The following is a 27,757-nucleotide window of genomic DNA, read 5'->3' as shown; positions in this document are numbered from 1 at the left end:
GTTGCAGTGTTGTGTTGTTGATAGATTTCACGTCGACATAACATACGGTGACGGAACTTTTTTTTTATTATTTCGGTGAAAGAGGCCCGCTATCGGGGACCTCCTCTGACCTTATCGCCCCTACATCGAAATTATTATCGTGGGCAGAAGCTCGATAAGTGGGTATAATAACAGAAATATCTGTCAGTGTTATCCTGATGACTCAGCTGAGGAGGAGGACGGATGTCTCCTACTTCTGCGTGAGTCGTCCTCATGTGATCTCGACGACTACCTCTTTGTTTACCTCAGTCTGCTGTCTGCTGTGTTCGTGTCCTGTCCAGCAGGAGTAGTAGTATTAATCAGCAGTTATAGTAGTAGTGATTAGTTCCCTTTGAGCATTGCCACCAGGACAATGTGGTTCCACAGACTTGCGGTGGTCGTGACTATCTCTCTCTCAAGTTTGAATGGTATATTCGTAGGTCGGGTCTGGGCAGATGGCGGCGACGACGATCCCCCCACAAACAACTGCAGGGTCGTCCACGGCGACCTGGTGTACGACCTGAGCGACCTCGCCAAGAACGACTACTATCACGTGCAGGAGACCCTCCATACTGAACACACGAAGGAGTACTTCTTGAGTGTCTGCCACCCCCTGAGGGGCGCCCCGACGTCGTGCCCCAAAGGAGGGTCCGGGGTGTGCGCCGTCACCATCCAGGATGGCAGCAACGCCACCCGGGTCTTCCGGGACATGGGCAAGGTCCCCTCGGAGGTGAAGGTGGCAGATATGGGAAGGATCGAGTACATCTACGAGAGCGGAGAGAAATGCGGTCTGAGGGGCCGGAACGAGACTTACGTGACGGAGGTCCACCTCCTCTGTCCCCAGGGGCCATCCGACGATGCCGGCCCAGTCCTCATGTCTTCGCCCGGCTGCCGCCTCTTCTTTGCCTGGATGACGAAGGCGGCCTGTCCGAAGAAGGTCGAGGTTGCCAACGCCACAACCTGCATGGTGAAGTTTTCAAACTCCGACTACGACCTCAATCTCCACATGCTTCATTCGGGGTCCTTCTACAATGTCTCCAGTTCCGACGAGAGTTATGAGGTCAATTTCTGCGGCCCCGTCACGAATGGGCACTGTGGGCGAGACGACGTCACTGTTTGCAAACTAGACAAATCTTCGGCTCCTACTGTCATGGGCACAACCAAAGATATGAAGTTAGTCTGGAGTAACGAGCATCTGAAGCTCCTCTATTCTTATGATTCCAGAGTCGTCGAATTTCAGTTCTTCTGCGAGAGGACGGCGACGACACCCAAGATATACTATGTTTCGAAGAACAGCTCTGCGGTCGTCTTCAACGTGAAGACGGCTGTCGTTTGTACGCCGGAGACTCCAGACTGTGTGATTAACGATGATAAGGGGAATGTGTACGATCTACGGTCTCTTTACAAGCCCCATGGGAATTGGAAGGTTATCGACAGCAGGAGTGGAGAGAGGGTAGGCTATGGATTGTCTTTGGTCAATTAAATTTGTATTTGTACTACCTACCTGTATAGTACTAGCCTAGGCCAGCCATAGTAGGTGGCTTAGCCTATGTAACTGGCACAGAGAAATCTGCAGTCTACTGTAATTTGCTGTGATATAAGCTATTCAAAAAAGTATGTCTATTGGGTGAAATTATAATTAAAATAATTTTATTTTTCATTTCTTCAATAGTTCCTGATTTACAAAGTACAACAAAATGGTGGAGGGAAGTAAGAAAAACTTTTAAGGGGTGAATATATATTTTACAGCTACTCACCCTTCAGGCGAATCAAACGAAGACCAATAAAAAAAATATGGTTAGAGGATTGCAGGAAATTGTTGGACCTAGGTATCAAATGGTAGACTGCAGCATCCTAGCTTGCTTAATTGTAAGGAAGAGTGCCTCATGGAGATGTTGTTTATTAATTAAATTTTTTGAGTGAATAATATACCTAGAAGATGCAGTATAAGTGAGATAAGTATAAATTTGCCTAATTATTGTATATACTAACATGTTTGCCATCTTATGTTTATGTAGTTATGTTCATCCTCAAGGGGCTGGTACCTAACATGACGTCTTGCAGAACTTTCCTGCGTAAAACAAAAGACTGCATATTTCCCACATGATTTTGGTAAATTTCTCAGATTATCTCACCTGTATTACAACATAACACCCTGTTTCTATTAATGTTCAGTTAAAGATTTCATCAATAAACAATATCTCTGTGCAGATCTCTTCCTTACAAATACCCAGTTCCAAACTGATAAGTGGGTTGCGTACCTAACTATCGATTTGGTAGCCTAAGTTTAATCCCTGCTGCTGTCATTGCGGAGCCAGAGGAATTTATGTCTGGTGATTAGAAATTAATTTCTCAAAATATAGGTAAAAAACCGCATGGTACAGGGGTGGACCATGTACGATCAGCGTGAAGAACCCCCAAAAAAGTACATTATAACGCGTCCTGACATCGGAGATGGGCATCAGTTGCGACTTGTTGTTGGTGAGAAACGGAGCTAAAGACCTCTACTCTGGTGTCAGGACGCGTTATAATGTACTTTTCTTGGGGTTGTACACATTGATCGTACATGGTCCACCCCTGTACCATGCGGTTTTTTACCCTAATGTGGTTTGGTCCCGTTGCCAAGTAACCAATTGATTCCTAGCCATGTAAAAAATTCTTATCTTTCAGGCCAGCCATAGGAGAGCTGTTAATCAGCTCAGTTGTCTGGTCGAACTAAGATTTACTAAACCTCAGAGTTACCTTCCTTTGTGTTGGAATTTAATCAATTCTTTCTCCCAGTGTTCCTCCCTGTTTTTTATTTTATTTGTTCATAAATGGATTGATTTTCCCTGAATAGCATTGCTGGACTGGGTACCCTAAAAATTTTAGCCAAAAGTCAAATAGTAGTACATCCCAACCTAACCTAACCTCTTACAAACCTAACTTCAGCATTGTACAAATAAAAAAAAAGTTTCTTGTGTTTTTATATTTTTTTTTTAACTAAAAAACTTTATTGTCAGCAAAACCTGTGTTTATCAGCCTAGATAGCTCATAACTCTATATGTAGTTAGTATACAGATATGTAAAATTTGTTAAATATTAGTGGCTAGTCTATAGCAGTGGACCACCCAGATTCGCAGGGATGCATACCATATCCGCTCCCCACAGAATAGCTAAAATCCGCAGATACTTAAAACTTCTCAAAAAATGCTTAGAACTGTCTACTTTGTTAGTTCAAAGTAAAAAAAAAAAACTCTATAAATGGTTATACGTACAGGGATTCCTCAGTTAGCATTGGCATTGGTTACCGGTGATCCAGTTTTACTGCGTTTGTCTAGCAACACCGTTAAGGGGGTTATTAGTGCTATTGTCACCGATTTTGGGTTAGGAGCACGCGTCTGGGAACGGAACCCTCCACCATTATCCGGGGACTGCCTGTGCCTGAGTACAGTCGACCCCCGCTATTTGCGGACTTACGATCCACGGACTTGCCTATTGGCTTTATTTTTCACTGAGAAATATTAAAAAATTACTGTATTTTCATATTTTTGTGACTAAATGAACTTTTTTGTGATGACTGTTATATACTTTGGGCTAAAAGCATTTTGACAGGGGTTTTTGTGTTTTTTTTTTAACTATCAATAAAATAGGCAGTTCTAAGCATTTTTAGAGGGTTTTATGTATTCCCGGATTTTAGCTATTCGTGTGATAAAGGACGATATTCTTTTAATAATAAGAGGCTAGGGGTAGGGGTAGACTATTAATGGGGCGGGTGGGGGCTGGATGCTCTCGTTCTTAGCACAAAACAAGAATTCTTGAACTTGAGCTTTCTGTAAAGCATCAATATTGCTGTTAAAACTAAGACCATTTAGAGGGGCATAGGGAGATATTTTCTTAGAATGCATTGTGGGTAGGCAAAATTACAAACCTTGACAGTGGCATCAGCTAGAACATTGACACAGATTGTTACTGGTGTTTCCAGAAGTATATATATGTTGAATAAAGTCGCTTTACTGTATGTAGTATATCTAAGGTTTGCTGCTAGGCTACATAATTCGACCTTTGGAAGCCTTCCTTCTCTTTGCATTGGCTTGAGGAGGGATTAATTGTCTTTGACGTATGGTAAGAAGTCCTGCCAAACTTTGATATTGGTCAACCACCATGTTACACATGCTTCAGAGGGAAAACATAGCTCATAGAAATATTAATAACGTGACTATTACAAGATGTTATGGGATTTGTGTAGGGGTACCAAAGATGCTATATGAGTATACATTCAATCTTTTGCCCTGCAGATGGATACTATAGATATTTTAATACCTTATCGATTATATATTAACTTGCTTTACTGTTTCTTTCATAGGAAACTGAGGGAGATGAGCAGCATTTGGTAGGTTACCTGTATTTAGATGTTGATATGTAGAATCTTAGATTGCTGTTGTGTCCTGGACAAGTTTGCAGAGACCTCACTTGTGGTTACTAATTGAATAATGTTGTACTGTAGTATTGGTATTTACTTTAACAACGGGTTGGCTGTAGCCTATGTTGAAAGCAGAACACAGTAATGTGCAGGACCTTGTTCAGACTCTGGTATAGATTTTTAAGTAGGTATACATATTCTATATCTATATACATACAGTATATTTATTGATAGTTTATTCATACTTTTACTTTTTTATTACCAGTATTTAACCCCATCTCTTTTATTTTATTTATTGACCTAATCTTTCATTAATTATTTGTAACATTTTTGCGACATGCATGGGGATTTTTCTGTACGTATTTTAGTTTTAGTACAGTACTTCTGGAATGTGTTTGTACATGTGACACAATGTTTGGATATGCAGATGTATATGTGTATTGTCCTAAATTTTTTTCAAACCTGTCAGTATTGTTCATCATTTCCAATACCTGTATGTTTTGTAGTGTATTGATTATAAAAGTAAAGTACCCGTACATCATACAAACTCCTTATTTCAGTAACGTACAACGCCCGTATAGGTGTGGTTAGCTGAGGGCTGTAATAGACAAAAGAATTTTGTAGCTCTTGTTCTCTGCTAAACTTGTGTCATGAATAGAGGTTGCCTGAGGGTAAAGAAATTATTTTATTTTTTATTTGGATTGCTGACAAAAATTGGAATTTTATACATGCAACTTACCCGGCAGATATATACTTAGCTATAGACTCCGTCGTCCCGACAGAATTCAAAACTCGCGGCACACGCTACAGGTAGGTCAGGTGATCTACCATTCCCGCCGCTGGGTGGCGGAATCCCGACCATTCCCGTTTTCTGAGCCATATTTTCTCTGTCGCTGAGGCCGGCAACAACTGTTGTTTGGTCTCTCCTGATTGGAATTCTGCTCATTTGCCGAGAATTGGTTGGACTCATTTGGTGAAGTACTCTTGTTTATTCTCGGGATTGGCATACACTTATTTTGGACTGGATTAGGACTTGGATTTGGTTTTTTCTATTTAAGATGGCTGAAGTTAAAGTAACACCTAAGTTTAGGGTTTGTGCAAGGGAAGAATGCAGAACTAGGTTGTTTAAAGCAGAGGTAGATCCTCATACACTTTGTAGTAAATGTAGAGGTTCTGAATGTGCATTTGATAGAACTTGTGCTGAATGTGAAGGGCTTACGGAGCAAGGATGGAAGGATTTAGCTTCTTATATTAAGAAGAGAGAGAAGGATAGAGCTAGGAAAGCTTCAGCTAGAAGCTCGAGTAGATCTTGTTCTTTTGAGCCTGAATTAGAAGCTAACAAGCTAGATGATGTTTCTCCCATAACCTCAGCCCCTTCTCCCTGTGTTGAAACTAAGGATTCATTTTCAGAAATGGAAAAAATGAGATCCTCGATCAGGGAGCTTCAGGAGCAGCTTAAAGCTATGGAAACACAAGGTAAGAGTGTCAGTGAATACAGTGACCCCAGTGCAGTGGAGGGGGCGTCTGACCGGCTCCGCATTGCTCCTAGGCCTAGACCGCTTCCAAACTCCCAGGACCAGGGGAGGAGGAATGTCAAAAGCCGCAGGGAGGATGTGGAGCATCCCCAACGATCAGGCGTCCCTTCGGCAGATCCTGAAGTAACGACCCAGGCTGCCTTGGATAGCCGTAGAAAAGGCATCCTGGAAGAGTGTTTTTCTGCGTCGGACTCCTCCTCGTCCAGGCGTGGATGGAGCTCTGCTTCGAAGTCTCGTCCTCTGAAGAGATCGTGGGTAGCGCCGAAAGGAGACGCTTTTGATTCAAGCCCAGAGCGCTTTCCAGAGGATTTTCCTTCGACTAGTAAGAAGGCGAGAAGACCGTCTCCAGCGCCTCAAGACCCGACTAAGCTTTTCCTGCTTAATCTACAGGAACAAATATCCTCCTTGGTAGGCGCTCTACATAAGGATTCGTCTCGAAGGAAAGACTCCTCCCTTCCAGTGAAGAGATCGAAGTTTTCTTCTCCTGGTAGGAGAGAAGTTTCTCACTCTAGCAGGCGCTCGTCACCGGAGAGACTCTCTCGTTCTCCCTTTAAGAGATCCTCTCCTGTGTATAGGAAGAAAGTTCCCAGCGGTAGCCGCTCGCAGAGCAAACGATCAGCTACGTCTTTTAGGAGAAATCAGGAGTCGGACTCCTCTTCTGAGGATCAGGATAGGCGTCGAGCCTAAGAAGCAGGAGATTTTTAGACACAAAGAGTTGACAGAGCCTAGTAGGCGCCAAGAATATAACAGGCGTATAGAGCCTAACAGACGCCAGGAGTCTAGTGAGAGGCGTCAAGAGCCTACCAGGAGTCACGACAAGCGCCAGGAGTCAAGCAGGCGCCAGGAATCAAGCAGGCTTCAGGAGTCGAGCAGGCGTCAGGAGTCGGGTAGGCGCCAGGAGTCTAGCAGACGCCAGGAGTCGGGCAGGCGTCAGGAGTCGAGTAGGCGCCAGGCTCCTTGTACGAGCTTAGGTCAGAGTAAGACCCCTTCGCACTTTATGAGTTCTTCTGAGAGTAGGAGCCCTTCACCTGGTAGGAAACAGGTTCCTGAGAGGAGATCTCGTGCGTTTACGAACTCTATTGCGCCTTGTAGTAGCAAGGATTTGTCACACGGGCGACGTTCTTCTTCTTTTGACAGAAGTCCCTCGACTACTAAGAACCGCTCTTCTCCGAAAGGATCTCCTACAGCCGGAGACTTAGAAGAAGTCTCGGATGAAGAATTAACAGTGGATGTAGTAGTCTCTGATTATAAGAGATTGTCCTTTTTGTTGTTGCAGGAGTTCGGGGATAAGCTTCAACCAGCGGATCCGCCCTCTCCAGGATCTTTGTTATCAAGCACGAAGTCTCCAAAAGCATCCTCATTTGTAAAAATGCGTCCAGCCCTTAGTATGAAAAAAGCATTCAAAGGCTTTGGAGAATGGCTTAAGAATAAAAGAGAGGCGGGCAAGACTGTTTTTTCATGCCCTCCTTCAAAGTTGACGGGTAAGCCTGGAAGATGGTACGATACACAGGAACCTATGGGCTTAGGACTGCCTTCATCGGCAGACGCAGATTACACTTCCTTGGTAGATTCTTCAAGGAGGCGCGCTCTACTATCAGCAAAAGCTACTTGGGGGATGTGTGAACTGGACCATCTACTAAAGGGACTCTTCAGGACACTCGAGGTATTCAATTTTATGGACTGGGCTTTGGGAGCCCTTGCGAAGAGAGCCCAAGATCCCGAATTTGTCACTATGGACGAATTATCGAGTGTATTATCTTGTCTGGACAGAGCGGTGATGGACGGTTCGGTGGAAGTGGCTGCCCTTTTTGGATCGGGAGTTTTGAAAAAGAGAGCAGTGTACGGTTCTTTCCTGTCCAAGTCAGTATCTCCTCTACAGAGGTCGGCCTTGCTATATTCGCCACTTTCTAACCACCTTTTCCCACAGGACACGGTGAGGGATGTAGCAAAATCATTAGCTGGAAAAGCTACACAGGATCTACTGACACAGTCAGCAAAGAGGTTCAAGCCTGCTGTTCCTTTTCAAAAGAAGGATAAACAAACAAAACATCTCAGCAGCCCTTTCGAGAGCCTCTCTCCTCAAGAACCCCTTTTAGAGGTAGAAGACCGGATACCAGAGGAAGACCTTCCAGGAGACCCGCCGGGAAGGCAAAATGAAGAAGAAGTCCTCCAGATAACGGTAGGCGCCAGACTGTCGAACTTTGCCAGAGTCTGGGCGAAGAGAGGGGCGGACAGCTGGACCTTCTGTATCCTCGAGAGAGGATACCTCATCCCCTTCAGGGAATATCCTCCCTTAACAAGAACTCCAAGGGAGTTAACAGCGAGATACAAAGATCCTGTCAAGAGTCAAGCTCTCCTGCAAGCAGTAGAACTTATGTTGCAGAAGAGGGCAATAGAACCGGTTCAAGATCTCCATTCACCAGGTTTCTACAACCGTCTATTCCTGGTACCAAAAGCCTCGGGCGGGTGGAGGTCGGTTTTGGACGTAAGCGCGCTGAACGTCTTTGTGATAAAGAAGAAGTTCTCGATGGAGACCTCTTCCTCTGTACTTTCTGCTCTTCGTCCAGGGGACTGGATGGTATCCCTGGACCTTCAAGATGCATATTTCCATGTGCCAATTCATCCGGCATCAAGGAAATTCCTAAGATTCATGTCACAGGGAAGAGTGTTTCAATTTCGAGCGCTTTGCTTCGGACTATCGACGGCCCCACAAGTCTTCACGGGTATCCTAAGGAATGTGGCGCATTGGCTACATTTAGAAGGGATCAGAATCTCGATGTATTTGGACGACTGGCTAATACGAGCAAAGTCGAAGGAACAGTGTCTGGAGGACCTTTCGGTAACATTAAAGATGACGCAGTCATTGGGACTCCTAGTCAACCTCGAGAAGTCCCAGCTGGATCCCCAGCAGAACATAGTTTATCTGGGGATTCAGATGGATTCTCGGGGTTTTCTAGCGTCTCCATCAACAGAGAGAATAGAACGCTGCCTTACAAAGGTGTCAGTATTTCTAGGGAAAGAGCATTGCTCCGCGAGGGAGTGGATGAGTTTGCTGGGAACCATTTCCTCGTTGGAGCAGTTCGTTTCCTTAGGGAGACTGCACCTAAGACCCCTTCAGTATTATCTGAAGGAGAACTGGGATCAAAGTTCCCAGGACCTCGAAGAATCATTCAGGATAACGGACAAGGTCAAACAAGATCTTCGGTGGTGGTTAGACCCGAAGAAACTCGGTCAAGGAATATCCTTACATATAAAGAGCCCTCTCCGAGCGTTGTTTGCAGACGCATCGGACGTAGGGTGGGGAGCAACGTTGGATTCGCAAGAAGTGTCGGGAACCTGGGAAGGAGCTCAGGTGTCCTGGCACATAAACAAAAAAGAGCTGAAAGCCATTCACCTAGCTCTCTTTGCACTTTCAAAAACAGATCTCAGGATCGATCATTCAGGTCAATTCCGACAACACGACAGCCCTAGCATATATCAGGAAGCAAGGGGGAACTCATTCATTCTCCCTTTACGAGACAGCGAGGGAGTTGTTGCTTTGGGCGCAAGAGAAACAGATCTCTCTACTAACGAGATTTATTCAGGGAGAGAGAAATGTTTTCGAGCGGATCTGCTAAGCAGAAGAAACCAAGTGCTCCCCACCGAATGGACTCTCAACCCTCAAGTGTGCGATCAGTTATGGGGGTTATGGGGAAGGCCGAACGTAGATTTGTTCGCAACCAACTGGAACAAGAGGTTGGAGAATTATTGCTCCCCCATCGCAGATCCAAGAGCAATAGCGATAGACGGCCTCCTCATGGATTGGAAGGGAATAGACGGGTACGCTTTTCCCCCCTTCAAACTGGTAGGGGAAGTAATAAGAAAGTTCGCCTCCTCAGAGGGAACGAAATTGACTTTGTTATCGCCCCCTTTTGGCCAGCCCTAGATTGGGTGGACAGAGTTTGCTGGAGTGGATAGTGGATCTTCCCAGATCGCTCCACTAAGGAGCGATCTTCTCAAACAACCCCACTTCGACAGGTATCACAAAAAACCTCCCCGCTCTAAGTCTGACTGCCTTCAGACTATCGAAGGACTCGTTAGAGCGAGGGGGTTTTCTCGCGAAGCTTCAAAAGCAATCGCAAGAGCCAGGAGACCATCCACATTACGGGTGTACCAGTCGAAGTGGGAGGTGTTTAGAAGATGGTGCAGGACGCATGAGGTATCCTCTTCCAGTACCTCTATAACCGACATTGCAAATTTTCTTCTTTACCTTAGAAGAAAGTGTGGCCTAGCTGTATCTACGATCAAGGGGTATAGAAGTATGCTGGCCTCGGTTTTTAGGCATAGGGGTCTGGATGTGTCGGACAATAAGGACCTACATGACCTTATTAGGTCTTTCGAGACCTCAAAAAGTCAGAATAATAAAAATCCCAGTTGGAACTTGGATATAGTGCTTCATTATCTTATGTCTGAAAAATTCGTACCTTCCAATAATTCTTCTTTAGAGATTTGACAAGGAAGTCTCTATTCCTGTTCGCCTTAGCCACGGCAAAAAGGGTGAGTGAGCTTCAAGCGTTAGAGGGCAGAGTGGGTTTTAAGAAGGAGGCTGCTATTTGCTCTTTTAAGCCTCTCTTCTTAGCCAAGAACGAAAACCCATCAAAACCGTGGCTAGAAGCTTCGAAGTGAAGGCACTCTCTCTCTTACGGGGGAAGAACAGGAGAAGACCCTTTGTCCAGTAAGAGCGCTAAAATTTTATTTACAAAGAAAGTCTCTTTTGGGAGGTACGCAGGAAAGTCTTTGGTGTTCGGTCAAGGATCCTACAAGGCCAATATAAAAAAAACGCCCTTACGTTTTTCATTAAAGACATTATTAAGGAAGCGCATCTTAAATGTGGTGAAGAACAATTTAAACTCCTCAGGGTAAAAGCACACGAAGTGAGGGCCATAGCAACCTCAATGGCTTTTCATAAAACGTGGTCCCTTCAAAATCTAATTGAATCCACGTATTGGAAGTGTAACTCAGTGTTCGCCTCTCATTATCTAAGGGATGCGAGAGTTACTTTTGAGAAGTGCTTTTCACTGGGAGCGTATGTTTCCGCGGATTTAGTGCTGGGAGGAGGAGCTGAGGTTAATCCTAATTAGTTTAGGTTATGTAATTTTAACATTATGGTGTTTGGTTTTTATGGTTGACTGAAAGAGGGTATAGGAATAACCCCTTTCAGTTCCTAGATTTAACATGGTTAGGAAGGTCAGGTGGTCGGGATTAACTTTTGGTCTCCTCGTTGTGCATTATGTAAAGCCTAAAGCTCTGTCATGTAAGAGGGCTAGCCCCCATTGATAAGATACAGGTCAGGCTCTGCCATGTAAGTGGGTAAGCCCCATTGGTACGATCCATGCAGGTTCTGTCGCGTAAGCGGGCTAGCCCCCATTGACATGATCCAGAAGGGCTGTTCGGTAAATCATAGGTTGTTTACCTCACTGAAGCTCTTGAGGCATGCAGACTAAATGACAGTAATCATGAAGTCTTCGGCCCAAACAGGTAAGAACCAAGGATTGATATCTTACAACAATTGTTGTTTCCCGTTATTAAAATTTTTTTTTTGTATATATATAGCTGTCTCTCACCCTCCACCAAGGGTGTCAATCAGCTAAGTATATATCTGCCGGGTAAGTTGTATGTATAAAAAGGATATTGTTAAGATACAATGAAGTTTTATACATACTTACCTGGCAGATATATACGATTAAGGGCCCACCCAGCCTCCCCTCAGGAGACAGGTGTAAGAGAAAATCTGGCTCAGAAAACGGGAATGGTCGGGATTCCGCCACCCAGCGGCGGGAATGGTAGATCACCTGACCTACCTGTAGCGTGTGCCGCGAGTTTTGAATTCTGTCGGGACGACGGAGTCTATAGCTAAGTATATATCTGCCAGGTAAGTATGTATAATACTTCATTGTATCTTAACAATATAATTTTATTTTTTTAACCCTTCAAAACTGACAAAAAATAGGCATATATATAAAACAGTGGTTTGTGGCTATGAAAAAAGAGATTTAAAAATTTGTTTTGTTTAATTTAAAAGTTGAAATATTGTGTAGTTATAATGTACTATTGCTCAGATGAACTGTATTAATTTGGATACATGCCCACTGGGGCCATTGTCTTGAAAAGCACTAAAGAATATGGTGTTTATTCAAAAGAAGTAACAGAAAATAATGGGAAATGCAGAAAGAAGATGTAAGTTTTTAGAAAAGAAAAGATAAACTAGTAGAAAGATTTTCTTTGAAGCTTAAAAAATAGTGTTAAGATTTTCTTGAAGATCATTATATGGTTATTTCTTTTGCAGATTCTCTATCATATCAACATGTGTGGTGCAGTCAATTATGAGACCTACTACCACTGTCCGCCAGGGCCAATTGGCGCCTGTCAGACAAGTATTGGTGCATCATCAGCTTACAACCTGGGTTTCCTCACCTCACATCCCACTGTTAATGCAGATGGTTCGATCACTGTTTTGTATACTGGTAAGTGTTCTGTCTCTCTCAAATGAGTAAAACATGAATCCTCTGTAGTATATTGTAGTGATTAGTATCCCCACCTGTCACACAGGAGGCCAGAGTTCAATTCCCTGCGGGGGAGGGGGTATTTTTCCCAGTGTGCAGTAAACTTCCCACTTCCAGAGGTTCTTTATTCCTGACACCTTTGGACTGAATCTCACTGTGGATGTTTTGCAGTTGGAACCTCAGAGTGCATCACTATCCTAAAACAATTATTTGATTTATATTAATACTTTACAGTATACAGTATACATTTTGATATTTATTTATATCTTTTTTAATAACTGATATCTTCTTCCTGTATTTCATATTACCTTTTGTTATTTCTTTCCAATGAACACCATATTCTTTGGAACTATAATTGCATAATCATGATAGTGAGGGACTCTCCCAGTGACAAGAAAAATCTTCAAAATAATGTACTGCAAATATATTCTTTGCTCTCAGAGAAGGTTGTATTGACAGACTTCAAATTTGATTTAGTTTAGTAATGTTGTACTCATTAGAATTCAGAAGACTTTGTACAAGATTGAGTATTTTCTCGCTTTGCTTTTTGCATGTGTATGCATTGTCCTTGTGTTGTGAAATCAACTTGACCATCTAAGTTTGTTGTAATTATTTTTGCAGGAGGTGACACATGCAAGAATGGCCAGCATACAAAATCAACCCGTATAAATCTGTTTTGTGACCAGAGAGAGCTCGAGCCGGTTTTGATGGAGATCACAGACACCTGTGAATACATCTTCAACTGGTTAACTCCCGCTGCTTGCCCAAGACACTTAAAGACGGGGAATAACTGCCAAGTGACCGATCCCCTTTATGGTCATCTGTTCGACTTTAATTCGTTACGAAATAAGAAAATTGATTATAACGTGTCAGATGGTCAGCATTCCTATCTGATAAATGTCTGCGGTCCTCTTGTGTCGAAATGCAACGGAGAGGACACTTCTGGTGTCTGTCAAGTCAAAGGTGATGTTCAGTTTAGCGGAGGTCTAGCTTCATCAGACATAACATTCAACGACGGGACTTTGATTATGAGGTTGACAAATGGTTCACAAGGCTGCGAAGATGGTAACAGCAGATCCACACTCATACTCTTCATGTGTGACCACGAAGAGAGTGGATATGATGGGCCGGTATTCATACAGGAAGACGATTCTTGCACTTACCAATTCATCTGGAGAACACGTGTTGCTTGTCCACCCTTCCAAGTAGTAGATTGCACCTACATAACGGGCAATGGAACGGTTTATGACCTGAGTGAACTGTCGTCCTCTATCGTGAATGAAGAATACTATTCTCCCAACCATTCTAAAAAGTATGTGTTGAATGTCTGTAGGTCTATCGTCCATAGTAAAGAGAGTAGGTGCCCATATAAATCAGCAGCTTGCATAGTTGATACTGAGGAGAACAACCATGCTGTCAGCATTGGAGAAGTTTCCAGTGGGCCCTCTATTGAAAATGGAGCCCTTGTCTTGAAGTATCCTAGAGGAGATCGTTGTGTTAGTAATCCCTCCGTTCAGACTGAGAGCATCATCGTGTTTAAATGTGACATGAAGGCATTGTATCCTTACCCACAGCTTGTTGCAGAGGAAAACTGCAAATATGTATTTGAATGGGCTACTCCAGTTGCTTGCCCTGTGAAAGTAGCACCAGATATCCCTAGTGGAGAAGACTGTAAAGTGAGCAATCCCTTAACAGGCTATGTTTTTGATCTGAATTCTCTCAAGAGGGATGGTGGTTATGACGTTCAAGGTGATGCCAGAATTCAGCTCGTACTGAATGTTTGTGATAACGTCAAGTCTGGGAAGTGTCCTGGTGATAACACAGGAGCTTGCCTGATCCATGATGATGGTAAGCTTGCAATTGCTGGCGAGGCAAATGCTAACCTCCACTTTCTTCCCGGGTTTTTGTTCCTTCACTATGTTGGGGGCGAGAAATGTCGAAATGGGCTCGAGAGGTCAACGCTGATCAACTTCGTCTGTGGAGCAGAAGGTTCAACAGAAGGACCAGTACTTGTTCACGATGACCTGGATAATTGCACTTACCACATCAACTGGCACACAGAACTCGTGTGCGAACGAAGGATAAACTGTTTTGTTGACACATGGGAACGTCGAATTGACCTATCACCCCTCATTAAGACATCTGGCAACTATGAAACTTTAAACCCCTACAACCGCAAGCAGAAGTTTTATCTGAATGTGTGCCGACCTCTTAATCAAATCACTGGACTTTTGTGCCATCCAGGGTCTGCTGCCTGCCTTGCTGATTCCTCTTCCAATGACCCTCCTTTGAATCTGGGTCATCCCATGGTGACGCCAATCAATACGAACGACAAAGAGGTTGACCTCATGTATTCGGCTGGGTCAGTGTGTCCCACTAACACCGGATTTCCAGTTACAACGAGAATATCCTTTGTGTGCGATGAAAAAGTTGGCTTGGTGAGTAGTTGTTGGTATGTTTGTAGTGGTCTTTGGAACAAAGTAGTACAATAGTATAATGGAGACTTTTCTCTGCTCTATTATGAGTACAGTAATTTTTAAAAAAATACCTGAATGTACATCATATAATGTAATAGTGACACTTTGAGTTACTAAGAATGTTTTATTATTAATGCACTAACCCCTCTACTTAGCAGATGTGCTCATGTCAGGTACATTGTTATTGTTGTTTACTGGGCTTTTATGTAAATCTAATAGATTGAGCGTTAACTCTTGAGATATCTAGAAAATGTTTAAGTGCAGGTAGTAATATAGTTTTTGACACTTAACAGATGTTATACCTTATCAGAAAGCAAGACCTCTAAAGCATCTGTTAAGTTAAGGGGCTGTTATTTTGATTTAGTTGTTTTAGAAAACAGTGGTCAAAGTGTATTGGAAAGTTATTTTATATTGAAATTTAACCGGACTGAATGTTGAATTTAAGTAGTATTTGCCTTTGTACTTACTACAAATATTATCATCTCTTTTCAGGGCTCTCCAGAGTTCAAAGAAATAACACATGACTGTCAGTATATCTTTGAATGGAGGACATCTCTAGTATGTAATAAGACAGAAGAGATTCCAGATTCAGGTCCAGTTTGCCAAATCATGTTTAAGGCAGCCAAGACCAATGTCGACCTCAAACCTTTGCAAAAGGCCGGAGGCTATGAAGTTAAATATGGAAGTAAATCCTTCAAGGTCAATGTTTGTGGTCCTTCTTGCAGTGACTCCGGGGTTTGCACTACTGGTGGCGAGAAGTACGGCTCATACAAGAAGTCTACTTTGAATTGGGACTACGACAAACTGAAGCTCGTCTACCTTGGAGGAGACTCCTGCTCTGGGGCTCTGAGCGGTCAGAAGAGTACTATAATTTTCTTCAGTTGCGATATGTCGGCAGGTTTTGGAGTTCCTGTTGCTGATAGCATCATGGACCTAACTGAGTGTGTGGCTGTATTTACTTGGAGAACGAATGTAACTTGTATCGAAGGCATTTACGGCACAGACGCACCAAATAAGGTCGTCCCCACTCCTGTGGTTGTGCCTTCCTTGCCAACTGCAACAAATCAGACAGATGGAGGTAAAGGAGGCAGCGATCCCTCGGCTGACACGCAGAAGAGTGAAGGCGAGCCTTCGCGCACGGACGTAACGGGAGTCATCGCTACCATTCTAGTCGTCTCAGGGATTATATTTGTGATAGTGCTGGTTCTCTTCAAGTCCGAGAGAGGTCAACGCTTCATGTCATCTACCCGCAGGCTCTTCGGAATGAAAGGGTATACAGACATAACCCAGAGACCTGCAGAAAGTTCCTCTCTCATAGGATCCACCTCTAGAGTATTTAGAGTTGATGATAGCGATGACGATCTGCTCAGAGTTTAGCTAGAAGTAGTGTGACCTGGTACCCATATCTTCATTTTCCCTATATTAAAACACAGCTTGCTTAAAAGTAGCTCACTCAAAACATTTTTTAGTCTGAGACTTACGGGTGGCTTTATGCGAGCTCACGAGGACAGATATATGATGCTATTCTAATTCTTGTATGGCTAGAGGATTCTTGGGTCACTGTCAGGTTTGCTTAGTAAAGCTGAGGTTTTCATGATTTTTCAAGATGATTATTACAAGATGTGATAAGTACTTTAGCCTCATACTATTTAAGGTTTTCGTGCACTTGCATGAATGTAAAAGTTACCATAAACCATCATTATCAGATATAAACTTTTTGGAAGTTCAGTTATGGAAAACACAGTAGAGGGTTATTGACATAATGTACTTTATAACAAGTGAATGATTTCTTGCTTGCGGCCATCCTAAAACCTTCTTGTAATTAACCTAATATTATCCTAAGCATACTGGACATTTTGGGCTTGTAACCTTACCCTGCAGAACGAGCTATTTTTGCATTTTGTACTAACAAAAAGGTTCCTGAATGAAGGATGAGATGAATCCGAGGTGAATCAGGTTACTACTATAGGCTAATTGTCTTTGAAGTTTTAAGAATTTCATTAATGTGTAAATTTAAGTCCTGTTTTTTGTTCATAAGAGGAGAATACAAGAGAAGGCTGGTGTTATGAATGGTAGACAGATTTCTGTTAAAATTTTGGCGTTTGTAGAATTCTGTGGGAAAAAATTTTCATTTTAGTTTTCCTTACACTTCCAGATGAATTCATTTCATTGTAGCTAGTCATATATCCATATACAAATATTTTTTCTCTTTGGTTTATTGAGGAAATAAGTGGCTAAAAAGTATTTTTTTTAGCAATCATTGATATAATGTAGCTTTTGCTTTAGTTATACACGTACTGTATACTGTATTGAAATTCAGTTACTACTGTATTTGTCTTTCATTCATGTATCACCTACAGTAAGCAGGAATTCTAGGTGGTTTAGCATCTCAGTGAATGGCATCATAACTAGCAAGGAATTATTTTGGCTGACAATGCCACACCACATTTGAATTTACCTCCAGTGGCTGTGATACTGACTAGCATTTGTTTGCAGCCTGCTTATCTTTGGGAATTACATTTGTTAATTATTGGTGACTTGTGTAGTGACTAACATGAGAAGGTGGGATGCAGCCACCCTGAAATGCAAAGAATCAAGTTCAGGCTTTGCTCTGTCATTTGATATTTATTTGGAAGTACAGAGTCTTTTCCTTTTAGATATAAAAAGTATTTCTTGCAATTATTTTGAATAAATATGAACAAGAATTTCTTGAAACAATGTTGATAAAATTTGTATTAGTTTGGACAAGTTTTTTCAGAACAAGACAAAATGTAGTATGTCATATTAGGAGAGGCCCTTAATTTCTTTCTTAATACACAATTTTGCAATCTTGCAAGGATTAATTTTGTTAATTCCTGTAACAATATACCATTATGTGCTCAAGTATCAATTGCAGAAATTTGAAAAGGTACTGTAAGCATGGCTACATCTTGCACTTCATTATTGTTATAATAAGGTTTGCTCAGTTTTACAGTTCTTAATGTTTTACATTGGTTCACCTTCTCTTCACTTTCATCACAAAAACTGAATTTCTTAACGAATTTCAAGCCTTCTACATCATATCTGATTACTGTGTGGGTGTCTTGAAGTGGCATGCTAGTTTGGGCCTGGAGAATGAACTGGTTGTTGTAATGTTATCCATATGCTTTTCAAGACAACATTTATTCAAAACTAAACCTCTGGTACACCATCACTGCATATTAGGGCAAAGATTAAAAACATTATATGTACTGTTTGTAATTGGTTAATGGTACTAATTGAGTACTGGCAATTAGTTAATAGCACTAATGAGATTCAATGGAGTTGCATGTTGGGATACAGTAGTTCATTGTAACTAGTGAGTTTTATAAGCTAACCTTTGTACTGTACTACTGCATATGTGCAAACATTTGTATTTGGGTTAACAAAGTAAAAGTTTTTTTATCCTAATGGTATCATGAGTCATCTTCAGCATATTTTCATATTTTTTTCTTAGACCTTCACAAGTTATAGTATGAGTGTAGGAACTTTCAGTTATGCTTTTGATAATGTCACACAAATGATCAAATAGGTAGTACTCTTTACATTTTCAATGTTTCTTTCTGATTTTAGGAAAAGGTAGGATCATCATTTGCAGAGGGGATTAATATTTTCATTACCGTAAGTCGGGGGTATGCTTCACTTTATTTCCTGAATGGTCATGACTGAGTTTTGCATTATCAGTCCTTAGTTTGTTGTAAATTTATGCATATTGCATTGACTTTTAAGGTTAGCACCTTTGCGTTATATCCTCCTATTGTATTAGGTCAGTAGTAGATCCTAAGTTGCTTTGGTTTAAGAATGGGCTATTTTTGGCTGCTGTATTGTCAGATCTTGAGGATTACTAGTGGAGAATCGTTAATGCTTTGGTCTTGTGTATCTAAGTCCATTTTAGAATTCTTTCATATCCCCAATGAAGTGTTCAGTCTTACTAGAAACTAAGCTTAATGACCTTGCACTGATTGTTATATTTTTCATAAATTTTTGAGGAATTTTAATAAATTTAGCAAAAAAAATCAAAAAATATGTTAATTGTAAGATTTTCAGTTGCATAAATCCCATCTTTTTTTATTATTGCATATTTGTATCAGCACAATGCTCTTTGAGATGTTGTGACAGTTGATTTTGTTTATATTCTTTTATCATCAGTAAAGCAGATTTAATTTTTAGACGCTTTGCTTTTGTGAATGTTTACACCTTTTTATGTTTTCATTATTTTGCTTATAGCTGTTCAGAAGGTTTCAGCATTTTTTTTTCTAAAGTACCTGTCACTGTGATGTAAATAATTTTTGTTTCTTTTTGCCTTTTCTGTTCTAGTACCACCACTCTACTATTGGATGATGTGTCCTAACTTCCAGCACGACCTCCCTTGACCTAAGGCAATCAATCCTTCATCGGGTAATGTTCGGTTTCGGTACCTGTGTTGTTTGGTTGGTTCTAATCTCATTGACACTTACCCTTACGCTGTTGTATACATGCATGCGTTTTGAATCACCTTTCCATTCTCATTTTCACATCTGTTATTGTTGGAGTGGGTCTTATTTCTTGTCAGGCATTGTGCATACTTTGAGTGAATTCCTTTATACAGTATACGTACTTTCATTATTTAGATTTTAAATCTAGAAGTGTTCTCTTAAGCCTTATGTTATCTATGAACAGAGAAATATCGGTTCTCTTCTTCAGTGGCGACCAATTTCAACCCAGATGAAGCTTGGGAGTAGTGGTCTAAGGACAAGTCAGTATATCGAAAATACCCACAATCTTTCTCAGAAAATTTATTGAGCAGTTTTTTAGCTATTAAAATTTCTATCAGATGTCATCTTTTGCAAATTTTGTATTGTGGGAGTTATAATTACATTTAGTAAGCTTATATTCATTCTTTCAGTTTTTCTTTGGTAACATTTAAAGGGAATTAAATGTCCAAGCAGTATTGAAAAAATCGTATGATAATGATAAAGCTGAGAGATGAATTTCTATGGCCTTCATAAGGCTACTAGTTAACTCATACATACGTACTGTAAAAAATAATGGCAATATAAGAGAGGATCGAAACAGCATGTTCCAACCCTACGGATGCTATGAACTGTTTCAAAGCTTGGGCCGAGATACCCTCTTTCTGCAGACTAATATAGGGACCGTTGGTGAGGGAAGTAATCTCAGGTCTGGTTGACACCACATCTCTGATTATCCATGGCCTGTGGTTACGGCAGGGTGCACTTCTGTGTGTATTTTGGCTGACTTTTGTAAGGGGAATAAAAAATCTTCCGGAATTCTGTAATTTTGTTAGATTCACCTAAGACACAAAGTATTGTCCTTTCTTAACTGGGAATATAGGAGGAAATACATTTTGTAAACGAGGCCAAAGATTAAGGGTTATTGGTAATTGACTGTGTGCTTCTAACATCAATTTCTTCGAGACCAGATACGTATGTTGATATATTTAAGAAATCTGTACCTAACATGCCTGACAGGAATAACCACTCATTCCACATATAATTTATTGTTTAATTTTGTCACCAACACCACACCCCTTTTCATCGTGTAAGTGGTACACTGTCGAAAGATGCGCCTTAAGGAAAAACAAGAAAGGGAATACAATCTTGTGGCTACAGTTGTACATATTGTTAGTCCTAGTCTTGTCTTTCAGAGAAAACTTTTGAATTAAAAAAGAGTTTCAGTATGTGTAAGAGTGAAGATGTGTTCATCTTGCATAGTTTTAGAACAACTGCACATTCATGAATTTCTGCAGTGCTCTCAAGTGATATAGATTACCAGTGTTTTATAACTTTAAGTGAAAGTGATTTTATTTCTCTCAGATTGGTGAATGTCGTTCATGAAAGTTGCTTCATTCTTTGCTTTGTGTTATTTTCTGCCATTCTTGTAATGTGATGGCCACTGCCATCTGTTAAATTCTGGCCACGTACTATCCATGACTTCTGACAATATCTTAAAATGTGCAATATTAATATGACATATTTTAAATGCATAGTTTTGATTAATGTCAGAACTTAATTAATAAATAAAACCTTTAGAAACTGTATTAATTGGTGTGTGCTTTTTAGTGTAATAGAGTTATGAGTTCATGCATTTGGTAATGGCTTAGTCAAGCACAGAGACATTAGTCTTATAATTATTGACTTATTGGGTCTTTTAGAATACTGGCTTGTTATAGCAAAAGTTTTGGAACTGATTTCTTAAAAGCATCAGCAGATATAATAATAACAGTCTTTGCAATTATTATTATCAAGTATTATTAAGTTTTATTGTACTATATATTTTTTTAAATGGTGTACAGGACAGTGTGAATGTTGTCATGGAGATTCTCTGTATTTAAATTAGGATATGAAGTAATATATATATATGATGGCTCAAGGACCTTCATGGTAGGAATCGATGTGATTGCAGTGCAGTGCTCTTAATAGAAATATTTATCAGTTTTAAACCAATTATTTTTTCTTATGCTGGGGTATATTGAAATCAAAAAGTTTTCAAGAGTACGTATCTTGCTTTTCTGCCATGCTTACATGTACATGTCCTTTCACATTTCATCAATGGGCGCCTGTGGTACAGGTAGGGCCATCTTAACTGCATTGTAGGGCCCTTGGCCATATCCACTTATCCACAGGAATAAAAATGTACACAATCGATAAATTAAACCCACAGGTTTCTTGGTACTAACTACCAATGTGTTATTTAAAAAATCAGTGCTTCATCACAAAAATGTCCTTTAAGTTAGGATAAAGCCCTGAGTTTATTTTCATTCAATTAACTTTAGGTGGTCTTACGTTTATGCCAAAAACCCCTGGTTCATAATTCCAGAGAATGTTGATTTGCAGCTCATAGTTTCCGAATTAAAGTAGAGTGGATTGTATTACGTATTAGCATATGACATAAAACTTTGTTGCCAACACTTGAGGTAAAATTTTAACTAGTTTTGAATTCTATTTAAGGCTCTGTAAGGTTGAAAATACGTATTACATTTTTCAATGAAGTCTCAAGTTTTGGACTGAACACTTTGATGCTGAGAGACTCAATTTTTAGTCTTGATTACAGTAACTTGACCATACTTTATGGGATAATAAAAACCTTGGAAGTTGGGATCTGTCATACGTGTACATAAGGTGCTGCTTACAGTTACAACTTTACTAGTCGTAGCTAATTTTATATGAAGGATAATCAAGATGACTTTGGTAGAATGGGTGTATTTCTTCTTTATATACTAACATCTGAAATAGGTTTCCAATTATCTTAAATACAGTACACTTGGAAGTGCTGCATTTGATATAGGCCAGGCTAGTCATATTCCTTATATTAATCTTTGCTGCAATGATTTGAATAGTGCAGTACTTATTTGTTATGTCTGACACTGCATTTTTTAATAATTCGTATTAAGGTGTGTGTTTGTGTGTGGGGAGGTTTTTGCATTTACTACTGCTATAGGATTGAGAAAAATGAAAATCTTTTTACCATGCTCTTTAAATCTAGCCTAAGCTGCTTCTAATAGCATGGAGGAATACACATTAATTTTTTTTTTTTACTTACATTAGCTCTACTTTCTGGGGCATAGCTTCTCTCAGCATATTAATCTGAAGTTTACAGTAATGAATCAAACTGTAATCAGAGTATGCTAGCCCGCAGAGGCATTTTCCTAAGTGCTGACCAGTTGAGTCAAAACCTACATAGGTCATTTCAGGTTGCAATGAGCAATGTCTGTCAAGACTTGCCATCCTTGACACAACATAGGATCTAAGAAAGTCTGTAACAAATATATCTTTGAAGTCTACTTTTACTCTGTCCATTTTAGACATTGCAAAGATGGTAGCACTGCCCTGCAGTACTATTCTGTCTTCACACCGAAATTGTGGATGAAATATGTAGTCCTTTTGTTTTCACATACAGTAGGTGAAATGCATGACAGTTCTCTAGGGAGAGTATTGTCAATATTTAGAAGTAAACTAACTTCTTTTCCATCTATAGGTCCTTGACATAGAATGCACAGAAGAGAGTGACATGTCAAGGGGAAAATCAGAAATGAAATGGTAAAATGTTCATGAAAATGGCATGAATCAAGTTGCTTAATATACCTCTTAAGTCAAAAAAGGCACTTGAGATATTTCAGATGAGAAAAACCCGGGAACTTCAGTCAGGAGATGGATAAGTAGTGTATACAAGTCTGATTTTTTAAGATAAAACCTGAATGTTACTCTAAAAAAAAGGCCATTTGTGAAAAAAGTTAAAAATTCAACCAAAACTGTTGGAGACTTTGACAAAGAGCTAACCTGTCCCAATAAAATTATTACTTGCCATTTTTCAGAATAAAATTTCTAGAAATCAAGTTAGTTACCACGACTGGAGTGAAGATTGTAAGATGAAAGGGGAGGATACATAACAAAGGATAATAAATGGAGAATAAATAAATGGGAAAGTTGTTATTGAAAACGGCAACAAACCAAGAATTGCTCACAAAATGACCTGTTGTTTTAGTTAAAAGTCCTTTTAAGCAAAAGTTGTTTTGCAGAGGGCTTGCAATATGGTAAAGTAATAGCAGCTCAGTGGCTAAAAATATTCTAACTGGATGATGAATTATCAAGTTACTGACTTTGTACTTGAACCCAAGTGTACATGTGGTACACTTTGACAATATTCACAATATGTACTTTAAGGATTGCTAGCACGTACTGTACATTAAGGTGCCAGTAACAATTTTTTTTTTGTTTAATAATTTTGGCTTAAAATGTGCATTTGGTTCCCTTTGGTTATGATTCCTTATATGTCTTGGTTTATTGAAATGATTATAAGTAAACTTGGTTTATTTTTGTCCCTGAGTGTCAGATACACCATAAAAAAACTGCTTTGGTGTAAACAGAAAATACCAGAGAGTTATTGGCAAATTTATTTAACTTGTTGCTCATACAGTGTGGATATTTACTATGTTTGTAGTTCTGTTTATTTGTTTAGATGATACTCGCCTTCCAACTGGTTCCTGTGTGCTGGATAGTTGCTATCTAAGGTTTTATTTGCAGAATTAGGGTGAATTTGACCAAACAGTCACACACAATGAGTATCAAGGGTTCCTTATTTTTAGAAAGAGCAGCAGTAGGAGAGCCTGCTCAATGAACCTTCCGAGTCAGTTATGGGTTTCCATATTTTTAGGAAAAGAAAAATGGGATAGGACATTCTGTCCAGGGAAGACTTCAAAAGAGTGAGGTCATTTTGGGGTACGTATATTAGTTCCAGTTGTGGCTGACTGGAAAGTACATTAATTTCAGAAGTTTTTTATGCCTGTTACCGGCTGTTAATTTTGCTTGTGAGTGCTTAATGCTTTATAAGCAATGGAACATAGAAGTCAATTTCATAATTTTGTTTGCATTAAGGGTTTTGTAACTTGGCAAAAAAGTTGAAAAATATATAAGTAATGTTAATAAAAGCTGAAACACTATTCTATTTTTTATTATTCAGGGAAAAGTAATTTTTGTTTTTTAAGTTGTCTTTCTACTAACAGTCAAATTAAGGTCTGATAAAGACTCTGAACCACTAAAATGGTTAAACATCATCTTATAAACAATGAGGTGACCCTATGAATTTGACAATACCAGTCATGTTGTGATTTTGTGATTCCTTGTAGTTTTAATTTGTGTAACTGACTGCTACATATAACTATTTATCTTTGTAACTATCTATCTATATATATATACAGTATATATTATATGTGTGAGACAGTGGTTGTATATAGTAATTATGCGAGAGGTACACTGTGTGAATCAGTCTAGATGTATTGATATTAGTTTGCATTATCAAATATGTCGAGGATAGACATCGGTTTTTTGAAGTATCAAAAAGATGTACAGTATATATTTAGTTAACAGTAATTTGAAAGAAGTGTTCACATGTTCTGGAATTTTGGAAAATATAGTTTATTAAGTGATCTGGAAAATTTCTGGGGTTTAGGAAAATAGTTTATTAAGTGATCCGGAAAATTTGAACCAATCTGAAAAAAATACCCTTTGCCTTAATAAAATGAGGAATTGAGGTTAATTTGTCGGATTTCTACCCCCCAAAATTTGTACTTCGTAAGATTTTTATTCCTAAATCTAGCTACACCTAACTATTGGTATTTCTGGAACACTTGATATATGTGTGTACATCAATTCAGCATTTCCTCTTGGCAAGAATATACATAATAAACTGATACTGAAGGGGATATTTAGTGAGAAATGTGCCTTCATTTTTGCAGTGTTTTAGTTTCCTATAATATCAAGTTCCATGGCATTTGAAAAATTACTGGAATCTTTTTGTCATTCAGAAACACTTTTTTAAGTAGAAATGATCTCCTTACTTTTATATACATTTTCTTTGTTTATAGGTAATATATTCATTAACTAGTAAAATCTCTCTCCACTTGTCAGTATACAGGATCTTGAAATTGCTTAAATTATTGCCGCTGACATTCCAGAGAAATAGCAACGTTTTTTGTCGTAGTTGTAGAAAACTCTTATCGAGTGAAAACCTATTTGTAAACATATTCTTTTTGTGATTGATTGAAAGACATAAAGGTGTGTATAAGCTACAATATTGTATACAAATAAAAAATAATTATGCTAAATGTTTGTTTTTTTCTTAAGGTTTATTTATATATAAATGTTAATTGGTCGTAGACGTATCTCAATCCTTGACGTTACAAAATCATTAGATCTAAACTTCATTTACAAAACAATTCTTCCAATAGGGGGCTGTGCCCCTAGCTGCAACTTTATGTTCCACTCCACAAATTTAGGCCAAAGGCCAAGCACTAAGGCCTATGAGGTCATTCAGCGCTGAAAGAGAAATTGAGAGTATAAATGTTTTTGAAAGGTGTAACAGGAGGAAACCTCATAGTTGCACTATGAATCAATTGTTAGGAGAGGGTGGAAAGTAACAAGGAGGAGAATATGAATAGAATTACAGTAAGAGGAATGAAAGGGGTTGGAGCTAGGGGCTGAAGGGACAGTATGGAGAACCTTAAGAAAAGGTTACCAGGCTTTACATGGGGTGCACTAATGCCGCTATCCCCCCTCCCCCAAGATGATTTTTTTTTCATTGAAGTACCTTTTCCATGAGTCTAGACAAACTAGCCTATTTTTAAGTGTCAGGGACACATGAAGCACAACAGTTTTTAAAGTACTAGTACAGACTAAATTCAGTCTTCATCGCATTCCGACCATTTTGGAGTAAATAACTGCTCAGTGTTTTTTAAATTTTAAATGCAACGTAAAAAAAAAACCATACGAACGAACGAGCATTCCCAATATACTGATTAAAATTAAATTTACAAAGTGTTGATCAACTATGTGACCTGAGCGCCTCAATGGCGTGGTTGGTTTGGTGTTTGCTTCTCACCTCGGTGGTCGCGGGTTCGATTCTCGGCCATTCCATTGAGGAGTGAGAGATGTGTATTTCTGGTGATAGAAGTTCACTCTCGACGTGGTTCGGAAGTCACGTAAAGCCGTTGGTCCCGTTGCTGAATAACCACTGGTTCCATGCAACGTGAAAACACCATACAAACTAACTATGTGACCTAAAAATAATGCTTTAGTTGAATATTTGCTGAAAAAGCCAAACAAATTGAAATGATAAGACATCTGGCCTAACTTTCCATAAAAAAAAGTTAATTAAAACTTGCAAAACATGAAATTCAGAGGAGGAAAATCAACCCCTAAAAAAAAGCAACCACACAGTCTTAGGGTATCTTTGGTTCAATCAAGTTATAAGAAAACCTCTCTCAGAAGGTCCCTCTATGGTGCTTTTCTCTAAAAAAAAATACTTGGGGTATTAGCGATAATGGCTTTTGGACCTAACATTAACAATTTTAATTTAGACACCAATAAACAATAAGTTGGAAAATATATGTATGTGTGGGCAATTATTATATAATACACATAAATATGCACCAACTAAAATCATGTCATACTTTAATAAAAGTACTATGAAATGTTTGGTCCAAATAAAAGCTCCCGACCAAAGTCACTGCGTGATAGTAATACTACTCATCCAATGTGACCCATGGCTAGCGAGAGAGAGAGAGAGAGAGAGAGAGAGAGAGAGAGAGAGAGAGAGAGAGAGAGAGAGAGAGAGAGAGAGAGAGGTACAATTGCACCTTCACTCAATTATACTTACTTGACTCCTCTCTCTCGTCCTCGACTCGAGGGAGCTTCCGGGGAAGAGGAAAGTGAATATACTACATATTGTATTGCAGCCTATTTTAACAGTCGATCCAGACTATTCCTCTCGATTCTTTCATTGATTAATTTTTCATTTATTTGCAAACGGTATCCAGAGGAGAAGTGTACATATGCGAATGTAGTTTACTTAACCAATCCGGTTTGCCGTAGGCCTAATCATTATGCTCATAAGAGGTGACTGGTTTCGCCGAGCTAGTCTTATACCCGCATAGTCTAGTCCACTTTTTGTTTATCGCCTTAACTTGCACAAATCTTTTGATTTCATAATAAATAGCAATTTATTATTATTATTATTATTATTATTATTATTATTATTATTATTATTATTATTATTATTAATTATTAATTATTATTATAGCACAAGTAGCGTGGCTATTGTATCAGTATAATTTATTTGTTTCTTTCTCAAGTCTTAAGGATTTAAATAATTTAAGTGCTCCAACCTTCCAAGTTTGTAAGAGACGGGAGTCGGGCAACCTCCTCCCATCCCACAACAAACCCCAGGAACCCCCAATTCAATATAGTCCCCCATCCCGAACCTCCTCCT

General features: G+C 39.6%; 1 protein-coding gene across 3 annotated transcripts; it reads left to right on the top strand.

The window, feature by feature from the left end:
* On the top strand, positions 1–25,595 carry LOC135213990 (cation-independent mannose-6-phosphate receptor-like). 3 transcript variants are annotated; one of them, XM_064248081.1, is made up of 6 exons: positions 1–1,471; positions 4,364–4,390; positions 12,281–12,458; positions 13,119–14,935; positions 15,467–16,245; positions 19,310–25,595. In XM_064248081.1, exons 1-6 carry the CDS (start codon positions 392–394, stop codon positions 19,341–19,343), a joined length of 3,915 nt encoding a protein of 1,304 aa, XP_064104151.1. In that variant the 5' UTR covers positions 1–391; the 3' UTR covers positions 19,344–25,595. The 3 variants fall into 3 exon arrangements, with proteins under 3 accessions (XP_064104151.1, XP_064104148.1, XP_064104150.1); XM_064248078.1 differs by having other exon boundaries at positions 15,467–25,595; XM_064248080.1 differs by lacking the exon at positions 4,364–4,390 and having other exon boundaries at positions 15,467–25,595.
* Positions 25,596–27,757: the final 2,162 nt, after the last annotated feature.

The sequence above is a fragment of the Macrobrachium nipponense genome, chromosome 43, assembly GCF_015104395.2.
Source record: "Macrobrachium nipponense isolate FS-2020 chromosome 43, ASM1510439v2, whole genome shotgun sequence".
Lineage (NCBI taxonomy): Eukaryota > Metazoa > Arthropoda > Malacostraca > Decapoda > Palaemonidae > Macrobrachium > Macrobrachium nipponense.
The sequence above is the reverse complement of the archived record's forward strand: the minus strand, read 5'-3'. Positions and strand labels throughout refer to the sequence as shown.